Source organism: Monodelphis domestica, chromosome 1 (assembly GCF_027887165.1).
Source record: "Monodelphis domestica isolate mMonDom1 chromosome 1, mMonDom1.pri, whole genome shotgun sequence".
Lineage (NCBI taxonomy): Eukaryota > Metazoa > Chordata > Mammalia > Didelphimorphia > Didelphidae > Monodelphis > Monodelphis domestica.
In genome coordinates this window covers 536,188,967-536,209,792 of record NC_077227.1, presented here as the reverse complement: position 1 = coordinate 536,209,792, position 20,826 = coordinate 536,188,967, and the positions used below count along the sequence as shown (strand labels likewise).

The following is a 20,826-nucleotide window of genomic DNA, read 5'->3' as shown; positions in this document are numbered from 1 at the left end:
TTCAGAAATATACACCTAAATAACTAGAAAAAGAGTAATAGCTCTGAGCAGCACGAGTCAATATGATAAAAATTACAATAGTATCTAAAATAAATTAACTTATTCAATATCAAACTAATCAAATATTCAAGGGATTACTTTATAGAACTAGAAAAAATAATGAAATTCATAATGAAGAAAAAGAAAATAAAGAATTTTAAAAGAAATAATGAAAAGAATTGGAAATGAAGAGTAGTCTAACAATGCAAAATCTCAAACTATACTACAAAACATTTACAATTAAAATAATTTGGTACTTGTTAGGAAACTACAAGCCCAATCAGTGGAACTAGATATACCTACCAACTAAGTAAAAAAATATGCAGAAAGAAATATATCTAATATCTTAGAATTAGATAAATACTAAGACCTGAGCCACTGGGACAGGACTCATCCTATGACAAAACAGCTGGAAAAATTGGATAACAGTACAGAAGATATTAGATTAACCCAATATCGCAAACAATAAACCCTAGTTAGAAAGGTGGCCTAGATGTAAAAGGTCACATCATAAACAAATTTGAAAAATATTAGAAAAAATTTACATCTCAAGTGTAAAATGGAGATTTGAACCCTAGACTTCAATCCCCAGAAGTCCTTGCTAGTTCCACAGATTGCCCTATAATCTCCCTGAATCTCAGCTGAGTGCAAAAGCACAAATTATTATTTAAAGGGACTCCCCGCCTATTCACACTCTCTCTCGTCTTCCACTTCTGGGCACATGCGGCTCTCTACCAGGCAGGCAAAATATAGGTTGCACGTGCTTTCTTAATTTGTATTTTCTTTATTTCTTAATCTTTAATAAACCTCATGAAATATAATACTTTTAGCAGAGAAACTAATTTTAATCATAACAGTTTGGCAACCACAAAGGGACAAAAAAAACTCTCAAAAAAATTTTTAAGATAGCATAGATAATGATTTTTAAGCTACGTTTCTCCAAGATGCTTTTTTTAGAAAACCATCTTGATCAGCTCCTGCCTACAGCCATCCTCTTCAGACTTTCTTGATTCAATATCATCGCTCACCTGGTTCCAACCCTTCCCACCTGCTGCCTGCTCCTGTTGCCTGCAATCCAGACCTGTTTAACCCAGATCTCACTCACCTGGTCACAACTCTCCCGCCCAGCAAACCCTGGCCTCCGAGAAGATGGCTCATCGCCCTAGCAGACCGCTCATCGCCCCAGGCCCAAGACTCACTTCAACCAGCTGGTAAAAAATGGGGGAAGGTGGGGGGGAGCAGCTGGGTAGCTCAGTGGATTGAGAGCCAGGCCTAGAGAGGAGAGGTCCTAGGTTCAAATCTGGCCTCAGACACTTCCTAGCTGTGTGACCCTGGGCAAGTCACTTGACCCCCATTGCCTAGCCCTTACCACTCTTCTGCCTTGGAGGCAATATACAGTATTGACTCCAAGACAGAAGGAAAGGGTTAAAAAAAAAAACAGGGATGTTTTTTCCTTAGGCTACAATTAGCCTCCACGTGGACTGGGGGCAGGGGATCACAGAGAAGGAGAAAGAAAGAAAGAAGGAAAAGACTTTTCCAAATAGAAACTTAAAGCATGGCTAATTTAAGAGGATATCTTTTGACTGTACTGATGCTTTCATTTACTTCACCTGAGTACCAAGGGAAAAATTCAGCTCCCTGCAACTCTTTAGCCAAATTTGAGATTCCTAAAAGCCACCCTTACTATGCGAAGGCAGTTCAGTGGCTTAGTGGATTGAGAGCCAGGCCTAGAGATAGGAGGTCCTTGGTTGACATCTGGCCTCAGACACTTCCTGGCAGTGTGACCCTGGGCAGGTCATTTAACGCCCATTGCCTACCTGTTATCAGTCTTCTACCTTCTTACAATAGGCATCTAAATGGATAATTAAAAAAAAAAAAAACCAAGGAACTTTAAAGAGACTGGAGGTTATATTTTTAAGGCATTTCAGACTCCCATGTTTTATAAAAAATCTCTGTATTCTATTGCATGTTGCCGATTGTTTTGTTTAAAATTTAACTTTGTGATTTTAAGTTCATATATTACTGCATTCAATACTATTCTGTTACACTGAATCAGTTTAATGTACTGGGTTTTAACTACTGTTAAACTCAATTTCTTTTCCCCTATAACTATACTGAACAAACATTATTGAAAAGGCCCATATAAAAACATCTTTTCTATTTTTGACTTTGTAAACTGTCACACAGAGGATAGATGGACTCCATCAGAAAATTGCTATAATAACCTTTGGAAAATTTAATGAGCTAAATATCTCAAATTGATTTTAAGGGTTCTTTAGACATGATTTTTAGAATTTTTCTTAACAATCTCTGGTGACTTTGCCTGCCCCTAACACGAGGTGAGGCCCATTTTAGTAGCTGAAATGAAATAGAATTATAAACCCCAACTCCTGCATTTATAAAAATGTGAATGAAAGTTGGGAAGTTAATCTCAGGGCAATTAGTACCCTAGAATCCCCCCCAAAAAGGAGAGCACCTCTCATTTATACTCTTAAGCTCATTTTACTTCCACCAGAATGATATCTAGATTTCTTGATGATGTTCAAAACCCAAAATAAGTTTTACTTTGTTTAAAAATATGTTTACCAAGGTTGAAAGATTTGTTATGATTGTAAAAATTGTGACAAATATCCATCAGATCACAGGTTTTAAAAATGCCCTACAGCAACTCATGTGTAAAAAATGATAGTGTGTTTGTTTGTTATTGTAATTAATTGGGCTATTGAGAATTTTGGGGATATTGATACCACATATTTGTACTACTGTTCTTTATAAAAAATGTTACCTTTTGAAATTCATTTGCTTGTACTCATAGTGGATAATGGTCAGATATGAAGAGGAAATGGATCTCATTTTTGGTGAAAAAGCCTTGTATTCTATATTTTCTTAGTTGACACAGTGTGTCAATGATTATAAGCTATATTTTTATTTTTAAACACTTTTATTATATTTTCTTGCATGTGCAATATACTATTTCAGTTTTTTTCTCTCTCCTTTTTATATTTCAACCACATGTCACCATTATTAAAGTTTTCCTTAACTTTTTGATTTTGCAGTAATATAAGTTTAAAGTACATTTCCTATAATGTCAATGCATGCCCCCAAAAGCTTAAGACCATAAAAATGATGCCACTAATTGTTTAAAAAACAATTATAGGGAGCCAGGCTTAGAGACGGGAGGTCCTAGGTTCAAATCTGGCCTCAGACACTTCCCAGCTGTGTGACCCTGGGCAAGTCACTTGACCCCCATTGCCTAGCCCTTACCACTATTCTGCCTTGCAGCCAATACACAGTATTGACTCCAAGATAAAAGGTAAGGGTTTAAAAAAAAATTATGGGACTTTGCTTAATGATTCTGTCTGATTCCAGGACAAAATATACAAAAGAGTCATTGCACAGGGCCAAAGATAAACCAATCCAGGATGGATTGATACACTTCTAAGCCAATACAAAGGCCTTGAAACTAGTGAAGACTCAAGGTTGCGACACTTAACATATGTTAAGACATAGGCCTTCCTTGTAGCCACACTCACTCTGAAAATACTTTCAGACAAGTATCCTAAACTTGGCTCCTACTTGGCTTCTATAATCTAGTCCCTTTTCTGTCTTTCATAGTGTGGTAAACTTTCTGTAGTCCTGGCTACTGACTGGGTAAAAGCATCATTGCTTAGATCATTTTAACTGGGCCCTGATTCAAGGACCGTTAGAGATTTACTTTTCCTTTCTTTACTTGGAATTTTTACACATTAAGACTTTGATAGTCTATATTTTCATCCAGAAATTATTTTTTATTTGGATTTTTCTGATGTCTTTTTTAATTTCTCTTGCCAATTGATTCATATACCTCATAACTCAGCTATGCATCCCTAAGTGATCCCTGTGTTTTTCAATCACCCTCTTAACGGGGAAATGTAAAAATATTATTATTTTAAATTGTAAAATTTAAATTCCTTTTGAGAAGAATTTTAGGTTAAGAAACATGCCACTTCTCCGAATCTAGAACCTGAACTGTTTGGAGAAGACATCATGAAGATGCCTCCAGACCACAATCTGCATGAGAAGATCAAGAATGAACTTTGGATGTGGTTGATTGAACATTTATTTGTATGTATACTTTCATGCCAAAGGGGACTGCCCCCTAACTGGTTTTTTGTTGATATGTCTAGCAATTATTGGTTTTGTTCTTTTTCCCTCTTATCCTCAAATTATTGTAATCTTTAAGTTGATTATGTTTTCATGATCCTTTTTGGGGAAAACTTTTCCCAAATGATCAAACGGTGAAATGTAAAATGGAGATTTGAACCCTAGACTTCAATCCCCAGAAGTCCTTGCTAGTTCCCAGATTGCCCTATAATATTCCTGAATTTCACCTGAGTGCAAGATCACAAATTATTATTTAAAGGGGCTCCCCGGCTACTCGTGCTCTCTCTCGTCTTCCGCTTCTGGGCACACGCGGCTCTCTACCAAGCAGGCAAAGTGTAGGTTGCACATGCTTTCTTATTTTGTATTTTATTTCTTAATCTTTAATAAACCTCATAAAATATAATACTTTTAGCAGAGAAACTAATTTTAATCATAACACAAGTCGATGGAGAGTAGAAAAGTTCCTAATTAAAAAAGATTAAATAAGATCCTAGAAGATAAAATGGATAATTTAGATTATATGAAACTTTTAAAAATCATTTTTGCACAAAAAAAAAAAAAACCAACGCTGTTGGGAAAAAAATCTTTATAGAAAATTTCTCTGATATAGATCTCATTTCCAAAATATATAAGGAACTTCTGTGTTCAGTCATTTTTCAGTCATGTCTAACTTTCGAGACATTTTTTGGATTTTCTTGACAGAGAGTGGGTCTGTCATTTCCTTCTCCAGCTTATTTTACAAATAAGGAAACTAAGGTAACAGGACTGGGTGACTTACCCAGGTCACATAAAGAGTTAAATATGTGAAGTCAGAATTGAACTCAGGAAGATGAGTCTTCCTGACTCCAGGCCCAGAACTCTACCTAGTACCACCAAGCTGCCCAATAGAAGGAACTAATTTATAAGAAAAAGAGATGTTCAACAACTGATAGTCTAAATGGTCTAAGGAAAAAAGCACATAGTTCTCAAGGGAAGAAATCCAAGTTACACATGTATGGGAAAAAAAGCACCAAATGACTCCTAGTTAGAGAAATGTAAAGTAAAGTAATTCTGAAATGCCACTTCATGCCCATAAGAGCTGCAAAGATGACAAAAAAGAAAAAGGACAAAGGCTAAAGGGGCACTTAGAAAATAGGCATAATGATGCATGGTTAGTAAACCTGTGAATAGGTACAACCATTCTGGAAAGCAATTTGGAATTAAAACCAAAAATATATGTTCCTAAATATATTGCTCTTCCTAAATAGGTTACTAACTTTGACCTAGCTTTATCACTGGTAGACTTTTATCCATAAGCAATAAAAGGAAAAGGTCTCAGATGTACAGAAATATTTTCAGCATTTCCTTTTGTGGTGGCAAAAAACTGGAAACTAAGAGGATATTCAACAACTGAGGAATGGTAGAATAAGATGTAGTGGTAGAATAAGGAATGTAGAATAAGTGATGGAGTTATTGTACTAGAAATATGAGAAAAGAGGTCATTTTAAAAGGACATGAAAATATTTATGAGCCAATGTGGAGTGAAGTAACCAGAACCATAAGAACAACTTATTTAAAATGAGTGTTATAAATATGAATAATTTTGAGGACCTTTATAAACTGATAAAGAATGAAATCAGCAGAATCAGGAAAATAATTTAAAGTAACAACAGCCTAGCAAAAACAAAACAAAAAAATTTTTGTAAAAACAAACTTTGAATAAAGGTTTCATTTTTCAAACATAGAAAATTAAGTTAGATTTATAAGAATACAACTCATAATCCAGTTGATAAATAATCGAAAGATAGGAACAAGAATTTTTCATATGAAGACAGCATGGTTATCTACAGCTATAATAAAAAATACTCTAAATCACTTTTGAGGTACTGCCTCATACCTATTAGATTAGTTAATATGACAGAAATGGAAAACTATAAATGTTGGAGGGAGTGTGAGAAAATTGGAACACTAATACACTGTTAGTAGACTTGTGAACTAATCCAACCACTGTGTAGGGCAATTTGGAACTATACTGAAAAGGATACAAAACTGCATATCCTTTGATCCAGTAATACCACACCACTTTCTCTATATCTCAAAGAGATAATAAATAGGGAGAAAGGATCTACTTGTACAAAATTATTTATGGCTGCTCTTTTTTGTGGTGGCAAAGAATTGGAAATTGAGGGATGTCCATCAATTGGGGAATGGCTGAATAAGTTGTGGTACATGATGGTGATGGAATATTATTGTGCTATAGGAAATAATAAGATTATTTCAGAAAAAGCTGGAAAGATCTGCAGGAACTGATGTAGAATTGGGAGAACACTGTACACAGTAACAGCAATATTGTATGATGATCAACTGAAAACTTGGCTACTCAGAAATGCTGAGAGAATCCTGAAAGGTAGGGCATGCTAACGACCTCCAGAGAAAGAATTATTGGGGTCATCTTTCACATCAGTGCATTTATAGCTTTATTTGAGGGGCTTTGGTTAGTTTTGAGTGTGCTCTTACAACAATGACCAACATGGAATTGTGTTTTACATGATAATAAAAATTAAAAATAAAAGATAGGAGGTTTAAACTATTATCAGTAAAACAAGGTTCCAAGATAACCCCAAGGGCCTCAAGATAAAAATTGCTATCCACAGCCAAAGAAGGATCTGCTGGAGTCTAACTACAGATCAAAGTATACCATATTTCCTTCTTGAGTTTTTTATTGCATGTGTGACATATTTTGTCACATGAGGATTATAGAAATATATATTTTTACGAAAGCACTGTTATAACTAATTTCAGACTACTTACCTTCTCGAGGAGATAAGGGAAGGAGAGAATTTGAATCACAAAATGTCAGAAAAAACGTTTCTAAAATTGTTTCCATATGAAATTGAAAAAAAAAATTTTTAAGAATCTGAAGTGTGAAAAAGGGGGGGGGGGGTAGTTGGGCATCTAGATAGAACAAGAGTGCCAGGCCTGGAGTCAGGAGGACCTGGGATCATATCTGGCCTCAGATACCTCCTAGCTGTGTGACCCTAGACAAATCACTTAATCTCAAAATGCCTAGCCCTTACCACTCCTGTCTTAGAATTGATATCAAGTATTAATTTTAAACCAAATATGAGTTCTTTTTAAAAAGAGTCTAAGGTAACCTGTAGCAGTTGTGTATTGCAAAATTTGCTTTTTTAATGGCTGAAATTCAAAAGATGAATCCTATTTTTCAGCTACCCCTAAATTAGTTTTAGCTGGACAGCTCTACATAAAGCATTACTAGTAGAGGAGATAACCTTTAAAGAACAGTCTGCAAAGACTTTTGGAGACAAAACTAATGATTTTGGTATGATTTGGACAAAATGATCAGGCAGGACCCTTGCAACTCTGGGATTCAAGTCAAATAGGAAATTAAATATATATTTAGATACCATTCATTCATTCATTCTGCTAAGTAATTCTAGTTTCAAAAGAAAACACATTTATACAAACAAAAAGTGGCATGTAAATAAAGCACCATTTTTCCTTCCTCACATACAGCAACTCCTCTAAAGTTTAATAAGAGGAAACTTTTAGTTATAATAATTTCAATTAAAAATGGTTTCTTTAAATAATAACAAAACACACAGGTAAAACTACATTACAATGAATGTTATTAGAGGATATTCTATTCCAATTGATACTCAAAAAGAAATACTGATAACATCATTCCTGACAAGCGGTCATCAAGGTTCCACTAAAAACATTCAGTAATGAGGATCCTACTAATTCCTGAAATAATCCATTCCACTATAACTCACTTTTAATTTCAAAATGCTACAGAGTAGGAATGCCATTTCTAAATATGTTTTATTTTAGAAATTTCTTTATAACCACCTAGGAAGTCCTGTAAAGTACTTTATAGAGCTTCTACTGTAGATTTTTTGTTGACGCTATCTCAAATTAGTATAGTTCAATAACAGAAGTTCTTTTTAAAAAAATAAATGAATCTATTATATCTGACACCTTTAGACTTGGAATATTTATAAGGATTTTACTATGTACTATTTTGCTTTATCTTAGAATACACTGCATTGGTGAAGCCAAAGACTAATTTGTCTAAAAATTCAGGTCACTTTCTTTTACTTACACTGTATCAGCTGTGACACTGCTTAAAGCACAGTCCAAGATGCCAACCCGATTTCTAGTTCTAGGGTCCCAGCATTCAACTCTACCCTAAAGAGGAGAAACAAACTTCTATTTAAAAATATATCTTGTCTTATTGAGTGATAACAAATACACTTCAGAGACTATCTATCATAAACACTACCCCTTCCAAAAATACCCAAAAATATTCACATGATATACAGTGAGCAAGATAAAAACTAATTAACAAGAAAGGTTAAAACTTGCCAAGAAAGTCACATAAGGAAAAGAGAAAGAAGCTTCTCATTCTGGAAGTACTTTTAATTAACATTTCTATAAGATTTTAAAGTTTTTAATGGATTTTCATTTTCCTCAAAACCTTATGAGGAAAGTAATGAAATTATTATACACATTTTGAAGATTCCAAAATTATAAGAACAAAAGATCCAAAATTAGGAAGAAAATATGCATATTTGTGAAAGTAAACAAAAAAGATATATTTTCTTCTGCCTACTGATGGTCTAAATTCAAGTATTTACTAATAAAATAGTCTTTTTGCACACTGACAGAAATAAAAATTACATTACTTACTGCATTGTGTTTGACAAGGTAATATCATCTAGAAACAATAAGTTACAGAACAAATACCGATCACAAGATCAGGAGATCTGAGTCTGAAGTCCTGACTTCAAATTTTAGTTGTTCTATTTACTACCTGAGAGACCCATGGCAAGTCATATATTCTCTCTGGGCTAAAACTCCTTTCTAGCTCTAAATCTATGATACTGCTTTTCTAAATGTTTCCTGATCTGTAAAATGGGAATAAATACAGTAGCTACATCATGAGGTGATTGTTACAAAAGCTTTTTTACAAATCAAATTAAAAAATGCAGGTTCCTAATATTTTTTAAAATATGATTTTGGGAAAGATTTTTAAAAGCCCATTTTAATATTGCCTGATCCACTTTATGAATTATATATTTGATCCTTCAGAATTAAAGAATCTAAATAACTATGAAGTCTCTGTCTGAACAAGACTACTTTCATCATGAAAGAAAAGCTTCTGTGCTTTCAGTGCTGTTCTCAAAATCTCTAATGAAATAACTACTGGCATGTAACTAACCTCTTTTTTACCCTGTATTTCATTTACTTTGATATCTGAAACACACATATGTACATATGTGCACACACACACATTCTCTCTCTCTCAATCACTCCTCTATGTGAATATATATGTGGGAACTTTCAGGATACGTATGAACCAAGAAAACTTTCATTTGCTTTGTAACAGTGAATGAGACTATGCATCAATAGTACTGGCAGACATTCTACAAAGGTTCCCTACATAGTCATACAGTATTTCTTTAAAAAAAAAAATAGTGAACTGCTTACCTCTATTGTACCTGTGGCAAACAAACCATGCATGGAATTTATGTCACAAACATTGTTCTCCCTACAATAATAAAGGAAAAAATGACTGTTAATGCTCCATTTAAGGGCACATGAAGCCTCTAAAAGACTGGAAACAAAAATAAAAATTCTTTGGGATGAAGGAAGTTTGAAGTATTACACTTATTTACAAATGAAAAAGTAGAATCAGAATAAAGTTCACTGACATGCTGGTGGCCTTCCTTTTTAGAACAAAGAAGGCTCAGAAAACCAAATTCTTCTCATTGCTAGAAAAGCATTTTGTTTTTTACTCCATATTTTCTCCAAATATGAAGATATAATAAAATATGAAGTTGTAAATGACATGAAAATGTTCAACATTTCATGAGATCATGGAGGAGAAAGAAGACTTCCAGATTAAAGTTATTAAAAAAAGACACTGTGGTGTAAGGAAAAATTACTAAATTAAGAGTAACCAAACCCATATTCAAAACTTATCACTTTTCCTTAAATAGATGGAATTTTTCAGAAGCTATTTAATTTCTCTGGTATTCAGTTACCTTCTCTGCAAAATGAAGGAGGTATAAAATATAATCTAAAAGCCTCTTTTTTTTTACTTTATATTCTTATGATCTTATTCTAAAGACAATGAAATGACTGACTTAATCCTATGCTGAAAGTATCACATCTGCATGGAGTATATAGCTTTTTGTTAATCAAATAATATATTCTTGAAATGCAAATCTTTAAAAGAGAGTTTAAGTATCAAACAGATGATCAAGTCAAGATGGGGCTGAAAGTTCTTATCAGATAGAAAATAATAACTTACTTGTCTTTTTCATTTCTATTTCATTCCCTTCATTTTAAAACTCTCACAAAGTAGTTTTTTTTTTTAATTCTTAATTTCCATCTTAGAATCAATACTGTGTATTAATTCCAAAGCAGAAGAGTGGTAAAAGCTAGGCAAAGGGGTTTAAGTGAACTTGCCCAGGGTCACAAAGCTAGGAAGTATAGGAGTTATGATTTGAACCAAGGACATCCCATTTCCAGGCCTCGGTCTCTATCCATTGAGCTACCTGGCTGCTCACTCAAAGGAAGTTTTCAAAAAGAGACTTCTATTATTCACATTTTGAAATTACAGTATATAGTCCTTCCAAAATGCTTATTCCCTCATAAACAATACTGGATCTTGAGTCTGAATTTAAATTCTCACTCTGTTATTTTCTATCTGTGGGTCCTTAAGTAAATTGTCACATGGCTTTAAGTCTCAATTTCCTCAATTATGATGTAAACAATATGAACTAGGTAAGTTCTAAAGTTTCTTCTATCCTTAAATCTATTAGGTGCCTCTACAAACCAAGTTTAGTAACAAAGTAAAAATGTAAAATTCCTTCCATGAAGTAATCAGGGTCATCCAGATAATTATGGATAATGTGAAAAAAGTTTTTCTGGTATTTTTTACTATATTAAACTTCTTTCAAAAATTAGAACTCAGGGGCAGTTGGGTGGCTCAGTGGATTGAGAGCCAGGCCTAGAAATGGGAGGTCCTAGGTTCAAATCTGGCCTCAGACACTTTTCAGCTGTGTGACCCTGGGCAAGTATATTTTAATAAAAATTCAAGATTTTAAAATTTTTGTTCGAGAAAGATCTTCAAGGAAAGAAGCTTGATAACTCCTAAATTCAGAGAATGAACTGTTGTAGAAAGATGCCAGAAAACCTATACTACATCAAGAAGATCCAGAATGAACTCTGGGTGTGGTTGATTGAACTGAAGTTTGATTGAACATTTATTTGAATGTATACTCTTATGCCAAAAGGGGACTGCCCTAACTGGTTTTTATCAATGCGCCCAGCAAACATTGGTCTTGCTGTCTTATTCTCTCCTATTCCCCTCTTCTATCTAACTACTGTAGCTTCCTCTTAGAAGGTGAAATTTTGTATGCACCTGCAGTTAGAAGAATTTAGAGGTGCAGGATGATTATGTTTAGTGATCAATTGGGGAGACTAGTCCCCCAATCATCATCAGGGGGGATTGTGAATTTTAGATTTATTCTACCCTGCTTGGTCTAACAAACAGGAATGTCTATACCCCTACTTAAGGATTAAGTGTTGAGAAGGATAGCCTATGACAGACATGTGCTAGCAAATGACAAATCAGAAACAACTGCCAGACCCCCTGGACTGTCTTAAGTCAAGCTTTGGTACACGTGAGATACAGGAAGTGATGTAAAAAACAGTCTATATATTTTGCGTCACTTCCTCTCTCCAGGCTCTTTTTGCAGGGAGGTGGCTCTGGCTCTCATTGGGCAACGGAGGCATCTTAGCATGGCTGCAGCTATTCTTTGGGTTTGGCGGTGAGCATCCTTGATACAGTGCCTGGAAGAAGCTTAGTAGCATAGTTCAGATGAGGCGTCTTCCCTGAGCTCTCTCGGAGTTTAGTCTAATTCCTTTTTTTCCTTTACCTTTCCTAAAAACGCTCTCCTCCTAGGAGGCTCCTCATCTCAGAGGAGGCCTCGTAGCTGGAAGGTCTCCGAACTCCCCTTGGTTCAGGCTAGGCCAGAGAAATCTTATACCCTTTTCCCTCTCTCTTCTTCTTAATTGTTTCCCTCTATATAAACCACCATAAAATTCGCAAACTGACTTGAATATTTTTATTGGGATTTGAATTAATCCCTGGCAACTGTAAGGATAATATATTAGTCAAAAACCCCTAAATTTACCCCTTACACAAGTCACTTGACCCCCATTGCCTAGCTATTACCACTCTTATGCCTTGGAACCAATTCACCATATTGGTTCCAAGACAGAAGGTAAGAATTTTTATAAAAATAAAATAAAATAAATAAAAAATAAATAAAAATTAAAACTTGTAAGAAATAACACTATATTTTTAGAAGAAATTTTGGTTTTTGTTTAAATAGAAAGTCATTTTTTAAATTCCCAATGGTAATATCTTCCTTTAAATATGTGGCAATATTTCATAATGTACAGAGTCCCAAAAGACCTGGAATCAAATAAATTCTACCTTTAACACTTATTGTGTAGGTATAGACTCTGGCTTTATGGATATCGGTAATTCATTTAACTTCTGTGAATATCAAGCAATTCTTTAAGACTAATTATAGATGGACTGCAATCTATGCTGATGTAGGGAGTTCCTATATCTAAGGAATCTCAGGTCCTTTCCTTTAGGTACACTAAATTCCAATTCTGCTTTCTAACATAAGTTTAGCATTTGGCTCCCTCTAGAGTTTGAAACAAAGTATTACACAAACTGGAGAAATACTCACGCTGAATCTGTTTGGAGAGGATTCAGATACCGTCCTTGTTCTAAATTTAACCGGTATACTTCAGAGCTATGGAAGAAAAACTAAAGTTACTCTTTTGGAAAATAAAATCTACAAAATTTAAAAACTAATTGTAAAATGGTAAAATGTAAAAAAAAAAATTATAAAATGTAAAAAAACCTTTAACCATCACAATGCCTTCATGGCATCCCCTTCATCAAAAATTAATACTAAACTCTGGAAAGTTTAATTACTACTTCCTGTGAATTTGCTTATACAAAAAAGATTTTTTTTTTTAATTTATGCAGCACTTTAAAAACTAAACTGAAAGTCAGAACACAATCAGTTCTTTGGGGAGGCAAGAAAGGAAGCAGAAAAGGAGAGAGGGAAGGGGGAAGGGAGGAGAAAGGAAAGGAGGGAGGAAGAAGGAAGGAGAAAGTAAGAAGGGAGGAGGAAGGATAGGAGGGAGGAAGGGAGAAACCAAAGGACAAAGAGTTTAAGAAAGTGAGATGAGCATATGTTGTGACCTTATCATACTGTGAATCTGGCTGGCTCAACTGATTAGAACATCATGCTAATTAAAGTCATGAGTCCAATCCCCACTAGGAACCAATAATTTCACCAACCAAAGACTGAAATGTTAATGTACAAAAAATATTATCACCTCAGTCACAAAGGAAACCAGAAGAATTCAAAAAGGCAGTGAGGAGTAGAAGAAAAGCAAATATGTACGTACTTCTGAAAATAAGATTCAAAGAACAGTTAAGTGTACACTGTTAAATATTTCTCAAAAGTAAAATAGCACTATCTCTGAAAACTGTTTCTGCTGAATTGACTTTTTCTCCTGAAGACCCATTTCCTTACTTCTCAGGAACAAAGCTCATCCTACATAATACCCACCTTCAGTATGACTTGATTTTACCATGATATATAGTCTTCTATTTTTAATATTAAGAAAAACAGTCAATTAACTAACATATATTTGGGTAACTACTAATGAAGGATAGAGTAGAGGAAGCCCATAATATCATATTTAATACCTTGCACCAACGAAGTACAAATCGCAGGATGGATAGTGATAAGAAAAATCCCTTCCAAACTTAGGTATTCTGGTTTTATAATAAAAACCTTGTTGTGAATGAAATTCAATATATCTGTCATTGTGTAGGAAGACAATCTGAAAAATATAACCAAAGAATTCATTTTTTAGGCCTCTAGGCAAAATTTTAACCATTAACCACCTAGAACTATTCATTGCATATAGTAATCACTTAGTAATACAATATTAAGTTAAATATTATTACCAATTAGCATACTCTTAAATTGGTATACCATATGCCAGACGTTTCTATAAAGTTTCTATAATCTATCCATCAATCAACAAGTATTTATTCAGCACCTAGCCAGGAAATGTGCTAAATGCTCAAGATACATATACACACACACACAAAAAAAAAAAACAATCTCATCTCTCAAAGAGCTCACATTCTACCAAAAGAAATATACATAACAAAATTTATAAGTTGGTTATATTTACAAGATCATTTGGGGAGACTAGTTTTCCAAAGGATCTTGGGGGGGGTTGTTTAATAAGAATCTGTTACCCTAAAACTACAATCCCCAGAAAAACTATCATTCCCAGCAAAACTACAATTCCCAGCACCCTATTCACTTCCTGTCATTACGTGCTGATGCTGACAGGATATAAATTGGTGTAGTTCCATTTCTTGCTCTCTTTCCTTCCTGTGGCAGTTTTGGTGGACTTGGGATTTTTGAGCAGGTAGAAAACTTAGTCATGTAGCTCTATTTTGTCAGATAAATGTTATAAAATATAATACTTTGGAAGTATTGGACATTTAATTTAAATCTTAGAAGCCTAAGAAATGTTACAGCCTGAAAAATCTTGGACAGGCATAAATTTTAACTTAACTGAGAAAATTGCAAACTTAAGGAATATTCCCATATTCTTGGGAATTGGAAGCATTGGGAAAACTTAAGGAGGACAGAACAAGATAAAGAAATATAACACATAAATGCATTATGTAACACTCAGAAGGTGGGAAAGAGGAGAAAGCATTGTGTTGGATTCCTGTAAATTTGAACATTAAAGACCACTGTTTCTGAAAGGTCTCTCTAGACAGTGGTCCACTCTCTTTCTCTTTCTCTCTCCCTGCCCTCCCAGCCTTTGAGGACATTGTTTCTGAGAGGCCTCTCCAGACAGTGCTCCCTCACTCTATGCCTCCCCTGAATAATAGAGATACAGAATTGGCATTTACTATATGAAGAAGTTAAAGGAGAACAACATTCAATTCTAGATGAACTTGAAATAATATTATTGGAAACCATTTGAATAATTAAACAAGTAAGCAGGAAGCTTGTTTGAAATTATGGAACAAAGAATGAAATTAGAATACTAAGAGAACAGGCTTTCTCTCAACTATAATGAGTAGGATTTTTGGCATTTAAGACAAAAGGTTTATGGGAATCACACTTAATATTACAGTGAGCTTGGAATTCAAGTATGGCTGTCTGATAAATGAACCACCATTGGAAGAGAACAAGAAGATACTCAGAGGACAAGTGAAAATCCTTATAGGAAGTCATGAGGACAATCTCAGTCTGAAACTGAGGTAGGATCATTCTGACTTGGTATGGCACACTGGATTCTGATGGTCCCTGAGTGAAACAGTTATGGCATGAGAAAGCAATAACTCTGACCTATACATGAAGTCAGATAGTCCTGACCTACTCATTCTGTGTCCTTGAAAGAACTGTAAGGACAGTTAAAGATCATTTCCCCTGCCTTTCTTTTGTGACAAATTCCTATGATCAGCACAGGATGCAAATTGCAAGATGGAAAGTTTTTATTTCCCAAATAAGCAAGTTGACAAGTAGAGAAAGGTTAGAATTGAATAAGTGATAGCTTTAGACAGGTGATATTTTTTTGATGATTTGTAATTGAGATTCCATAGAAATAGGTAGAAGTAGTTACAAGAAGCTAAACTTTAGAATAAAGATTAGGACCCAGGAAATCCTGAAAGGAATGATGAACTGGAAAAATTCTATGTGAACTGGAAAGACCTCCAGGAATTGATGCAGAGTGAAAGGAGCAGAACCAGAACATTATACATAGAGACAGATACACTGTGGCACAATCGAATGTAATAAACTTTTCTACTAAGAGCAATGCAATGATCCAGGACAATTCTGAGGGACTTATGAGAAAAAAAAACTATCCACATCCAGAGAAAGAACTGTGAGAGTAGAAACACAGAAGAAAAACAATTGCTTGATCACATGAGTTGACAGGGATATGACTGGGGATGTAGACTCTAACTGATCTCTCTATTGCAAATATTAATAATATGGAAATAGGTTTAGAACAATGATACATGTAAAACCCATTGGAATTGCTCATCGGCTCTGGGAGGGGAAGGAAGGGGAAATAAAGAACATGAATCATGTAAACATGGAAAAATATTTTAATTAATTGATTGATTGATGGGAGTTGGGGGGAGGTATCTGTTATTAGACCTAGGAGAGAGAACATTTTTGTCCCAAGCAAGGCACTTGTGTGAGCAAAATCACTTTTCCTCTCTTTCTCCCCCGCACCTCCCCTTCTCCCCGCCGCTGTCCACTGTTTTCTCCACCAGCATCTTATCAAGTCTTCTGTCCGCTCATTAGAATGATTTCTGGGGGTATGAATCTCCCCAGAATTCCACTCCACATAAGAGGTATTAAATTTTTGAGATATAAAAATGGGCCTAAAATAGTAATGGGCAAATAAGTGGCATTGTGGACAATGTGGGTCTGGAGTCATCTTCTGAGTTTAAATCTAGCCTCAGCCACTTATTAGCTATTATATTAGTGGGGAAATTGAGAAGGAACGAAAGTTGGCAGATACTTGGGGAATAAATATAAGGTAGCTCCACTTTCTTCCTCCCATTCCCCAAGCAGTGCTGTTAACGATGGAGTCACATCTGACTGGACTGAAAGGCTAAGTAAAATTCCCCTCAGTCCTTCTTTAAATGATGTTCTTTGAAATTCCCCTCCTAACACATTAAATCTGATTGAGTCTCTAGTAAAAATCAAGATGTCTATTTATTTGGGTAAAAAGAGTTGAAAGGTAATGAGGACAGAGGGAAAGAAGAAATCCCTAACTATTTCCCTGTACAGCTAATCTTAGGGGTTTGAACCAGGGAGTCTTCTTTAGAATAAGCTCTGGGTTTCCCCTAAGGGAAAAAGTCTTTATCCTAAAGGTGTCACCAATTGAAAGATAAGATCTTCTGTTGCTCAGGCAAAAGAATTAAGAGATGTGTATAATCTTCACAGCAAAGGGTAGTTCCCTCTCCCTTCAGATCATGGAGAAAAAGAACCCTTGGCTTCCCAACTGCTGCCCTTTTGAGCTTGGCTGGAAAGTTCCATACCATCCCTCTGATGGCATCTGGGTACCATCTCCTCTTCTCCTGAGACAGTCTTTCAAATCCAGTCCTTGCATTTCCCTCTTAAGCACTATATAAGCCTGATCAAGTCACATCTAGTAAGTGTCTAAGGTTGGATTTGAACTTAGGTCTTCCTGACTCTAGGCCCAGCACTCTTAAAAAACTAATCAAACAGTTTAAATCTGGGCTCAGCCACTTACTAGCTATGTAATCCTCATCAAGTCACTTTACCCTGTTTGCCTCCATTTCCTCATCTGTAAAACAAGTTGGAGAAGAAAATGGCAAAACCACCTGTCACTTTGCCAAGAAAACTCTAAATGGGGGGTGACCAGGAGTCAAATACAACTAAAATGATGAAACAACAACCCAAGTTTTTAATTGTTTGATTAGTTTTTTAAGGGTGCTGGGCCTGGAGTCAGGAAGACCCAAGTTTGAATCCAGCCTCAGACACTTACTGGGTGTGCTATCCTGGGAAAGGGCAAGTCACTTAACCTTGGCTGCCTCAGTTCCCTCATCTTTAAAATAAGCTAAAGGACTTGACAAACCAGTATCTCTGCCAAGAAAACCCATAAAGTGAAAACAACTAAACAAAAAATCAAATTTTAAAAAAGTTTTGACAAAAACAAGGAAAAACTGAGTCTCTATTTAGTCAAGTGAATTTAATGTAAAAAATGTGTAGAAAAAATTTCCTCGATAAGTTTATAATTTTCATATAAGCCCATTAAGTTACAAATGTGCTATTTTATTGAATTAAGTAAAATTATAAAATACATGAGGAAAACTAAGAGAATAATTACCTGTAGAGAGAATTAAAATAAAAACTAATGATAGGTCTTACCCTGTCATATTTCAAAATATGCTATAAATTAATAATTAACAAAATCATGTGGGACTAAGCAAATTTTTTAAAAATAAAAATAAACAAAAGAAAGACATAACACAAAGTATATACTAGAAATAAGTTACCACACATGGGAATCATTATACACTAATGATTGTTAGGAAAACTAGATAGTGAAATGATAAATTATACAAATATCCACAAATATGTTATAAAAGAATCACATTTGGGTTGAATAACCAATCATAGTTCCCAAAACAATGAAGTATATTTTCTTGCACTCAATACAAAAGCAGATGGCTATGAATGCAATATATCATATACCTTTTCAAATGAATCTCAATATCAATCACTTTTGCTTAGTTGTTTTAAGCAGGAAACAATTTATTATTGTTCAGTCATATACAATTCTTCATGACCCTATAGACCATATACTATACCAATACTGTCCAAGGGGTTTTCTTGGCAATGATACTGGAGTGGTATGCTATGTCTTTCTCTATCATGTCACACAGCTAGTCAATGTCTAAGGCTGGCTTTGTACTCAGTTCTTCCTGACTCCATGCCCAGCACTCTATCCACTGAGACACCTAGGTGCCTCAAAATTACCAAGTTAAAAACAAATTGTACCAATAAAACTTGTTTTTTAAAACTTCAACTGAATCAATTATTTAGCCACTAAAATAATTTGAAAATTGGATTAAATTAGAACAATATAGTTATTTCAATTATAGAGGAGAAATGTTTATCAAATAGGTGAAACAAAAGTTTTAGACCTATAACAATTAAAAAATTCTGCACAGCATAAAAGTGGTAAGTGACAGACATGGGGTTTGCATACATGTCCAAAACCGAATGCTCTTTCCTCTGCAACATACTACCCAAGCATAACCATTAAAAAATGAATGCTAAGAGGAAGGGAGGGGCAGCTAGGTGGCTCAAGCGAATAGAGTCAGGCTCCCAGTGATGGGAGGTCCTGGATTCAAATTTGAGCTCAGACACTTTTAGCTATGTGACCTTGGGCAAGTCATTTAAACACAACAGCCTGACCCTTACCACTCTTCTGTTTCGGAACCAACACTTAGTTCTTAGATTCTAAAATAGAAGGTAAGGTTTTTGGAAAGAAAAAATGAAAAAAAATGCTGTTAAAACATACCTTTGAATAATCATCAGATAATATATCAAATGTCACAACTGAAAAACAAGAGGAAAAATATATAAATCCTAAACTATTTCTTTTGTGAATCCAAAAAGCAAACAACATAAACATATGTAGGTATGTATACAAGGTGTCCTCGAAGCCTTAGTGAAGCTTTTAAGAGCTATTATACAGTATTCATCATGTGTGCACAGTCATACCATAATAATACAAATATTATGTGTGAAACATAAATTTTTAAGCTGTTGGTATTTTACATATTGTGCAAATATAAATTTGTGTTTATATATGTGCTTTTTACATACATATTTGCATTTATATGTATATTTGCTTGCTATACCTGTCTTGACTCAGAAATTATGAAACCATAGGTTCCCAACTCACTTTTTCCATAATAGAATAAAAATGAAATTTCCACTTAATCATTTATACATGATATAAAATACCAAAGAAAATGAACAGCATACAGATTTCAAAAATTCCTATCACCAACTAATTAGATTCCTAAGTCTAACAGTATTTGAAAGAATGGTCCTCTCAGGGGGCAGGAAGGAGGCTCAGTGGATTGAGAACCAGGCCTGGAGACAGGGAGTCCTGGGTTCAAATCTAGCCTCAGATACTTCCTAGCTGTGTGACCTTGGGCAAGTCACTTAATCCCCACTGCCTGTCCCTTACCACTCTTCTGCCTTGGAACCAATATACAGTATCGATTCCAAAATGGAAGGTAAGGATTTAAAAAAAAATGGCACTCTCAATTGCCCAATGAGTTATGATGGCAATTAAATAGGCATGTTTAGATCATCTGACTTTTCGTTATTCTTCTAGTTCTTTATTATTTTTAAAGATAACTGCTCAGCAGAAATGGGGATTTCACTGTACTTTAAAGAAATAGCATCTTACATAATCATGGCATACCAAAAGAATAGGAACTTTGAAAAAGTATTTACTTATAGTTGTTAATTTTAGCTCCAATAATTTTCAACCCTTTTGGAAAAGAAAAATAAAAACAAACCAATAGAATATGGCTCCCATTCTTTAGCCATACCTTCTTTCTCTTCCTCCAGTACCAGAAAGATTTACAATCTCTCCTTTGAAGATAGTCAAGCAGGAGAGCAAACAGTGTGGGCAGATATGAAATATTAGTGTCATTACTTCACTCACCGTCTGAATCTAAGCATCTTTCAAATTTCAAGGATAACTGATAGGTGTCATAACATCGAACTCGTGGCTTATATGTTCCTATGATACAAAAATCAATATAATATGAAAACCAAACTATATATATATTTCATGGCTAAGAAATAACAGTATGATGGCATTGGTATATAATCATCCTATGGAATGGTAGGTCAACTTCCCTGTTATTAAAAAGCAGACTATTTACTCTCTGAATTGACATGCCTTCTTTTGTTGCCCCACAGGCCATTG

At 34.7% G+C, this 20,826-nt stretch overlaps 1 protein-coding gene across 2 annotated transcripts in view; it reads right to left on the bottom strand.

Annotated features, from left to right (window-relative positions):
* NOL10 (nucleolar protein 10) overlaps positions 1–20,826 on the bottom strand; it is a 139,339-nt gene that overhangs the window by 96,386 nt on the left and 22,127 nt on the right. For both annotated transcript variants that reach the window (XM_001371846.4, XM_016428129.2), the window contains exons 4-9: positions 20,560–20,637; positions 19,396–19,433; positions 13,997–14,133; positions 12,960–13,025; positions 9,673–9,733; positions 8,285–8,370 (exon numbers count right to left, since the gene is read on the bottom strand). In XM_001371846.4, the coding sequence (XP_001371883.1) occupies positions 8,285–8,370; positions 9,673–9,733; positions 12,960–13,025; positions 13,997–14,133; positions 19,396–19,433; positions 20,560–20,637 (466 nt within the window). The remainder of the gene's footprint in view (positions 1–8,284; positions 8,371–9,672; positions 9,734–12,959; positions 13,026–13,996; positions 14,134–19,395; positions 19,434–20,559; positions 20,638–20,826) is intronic.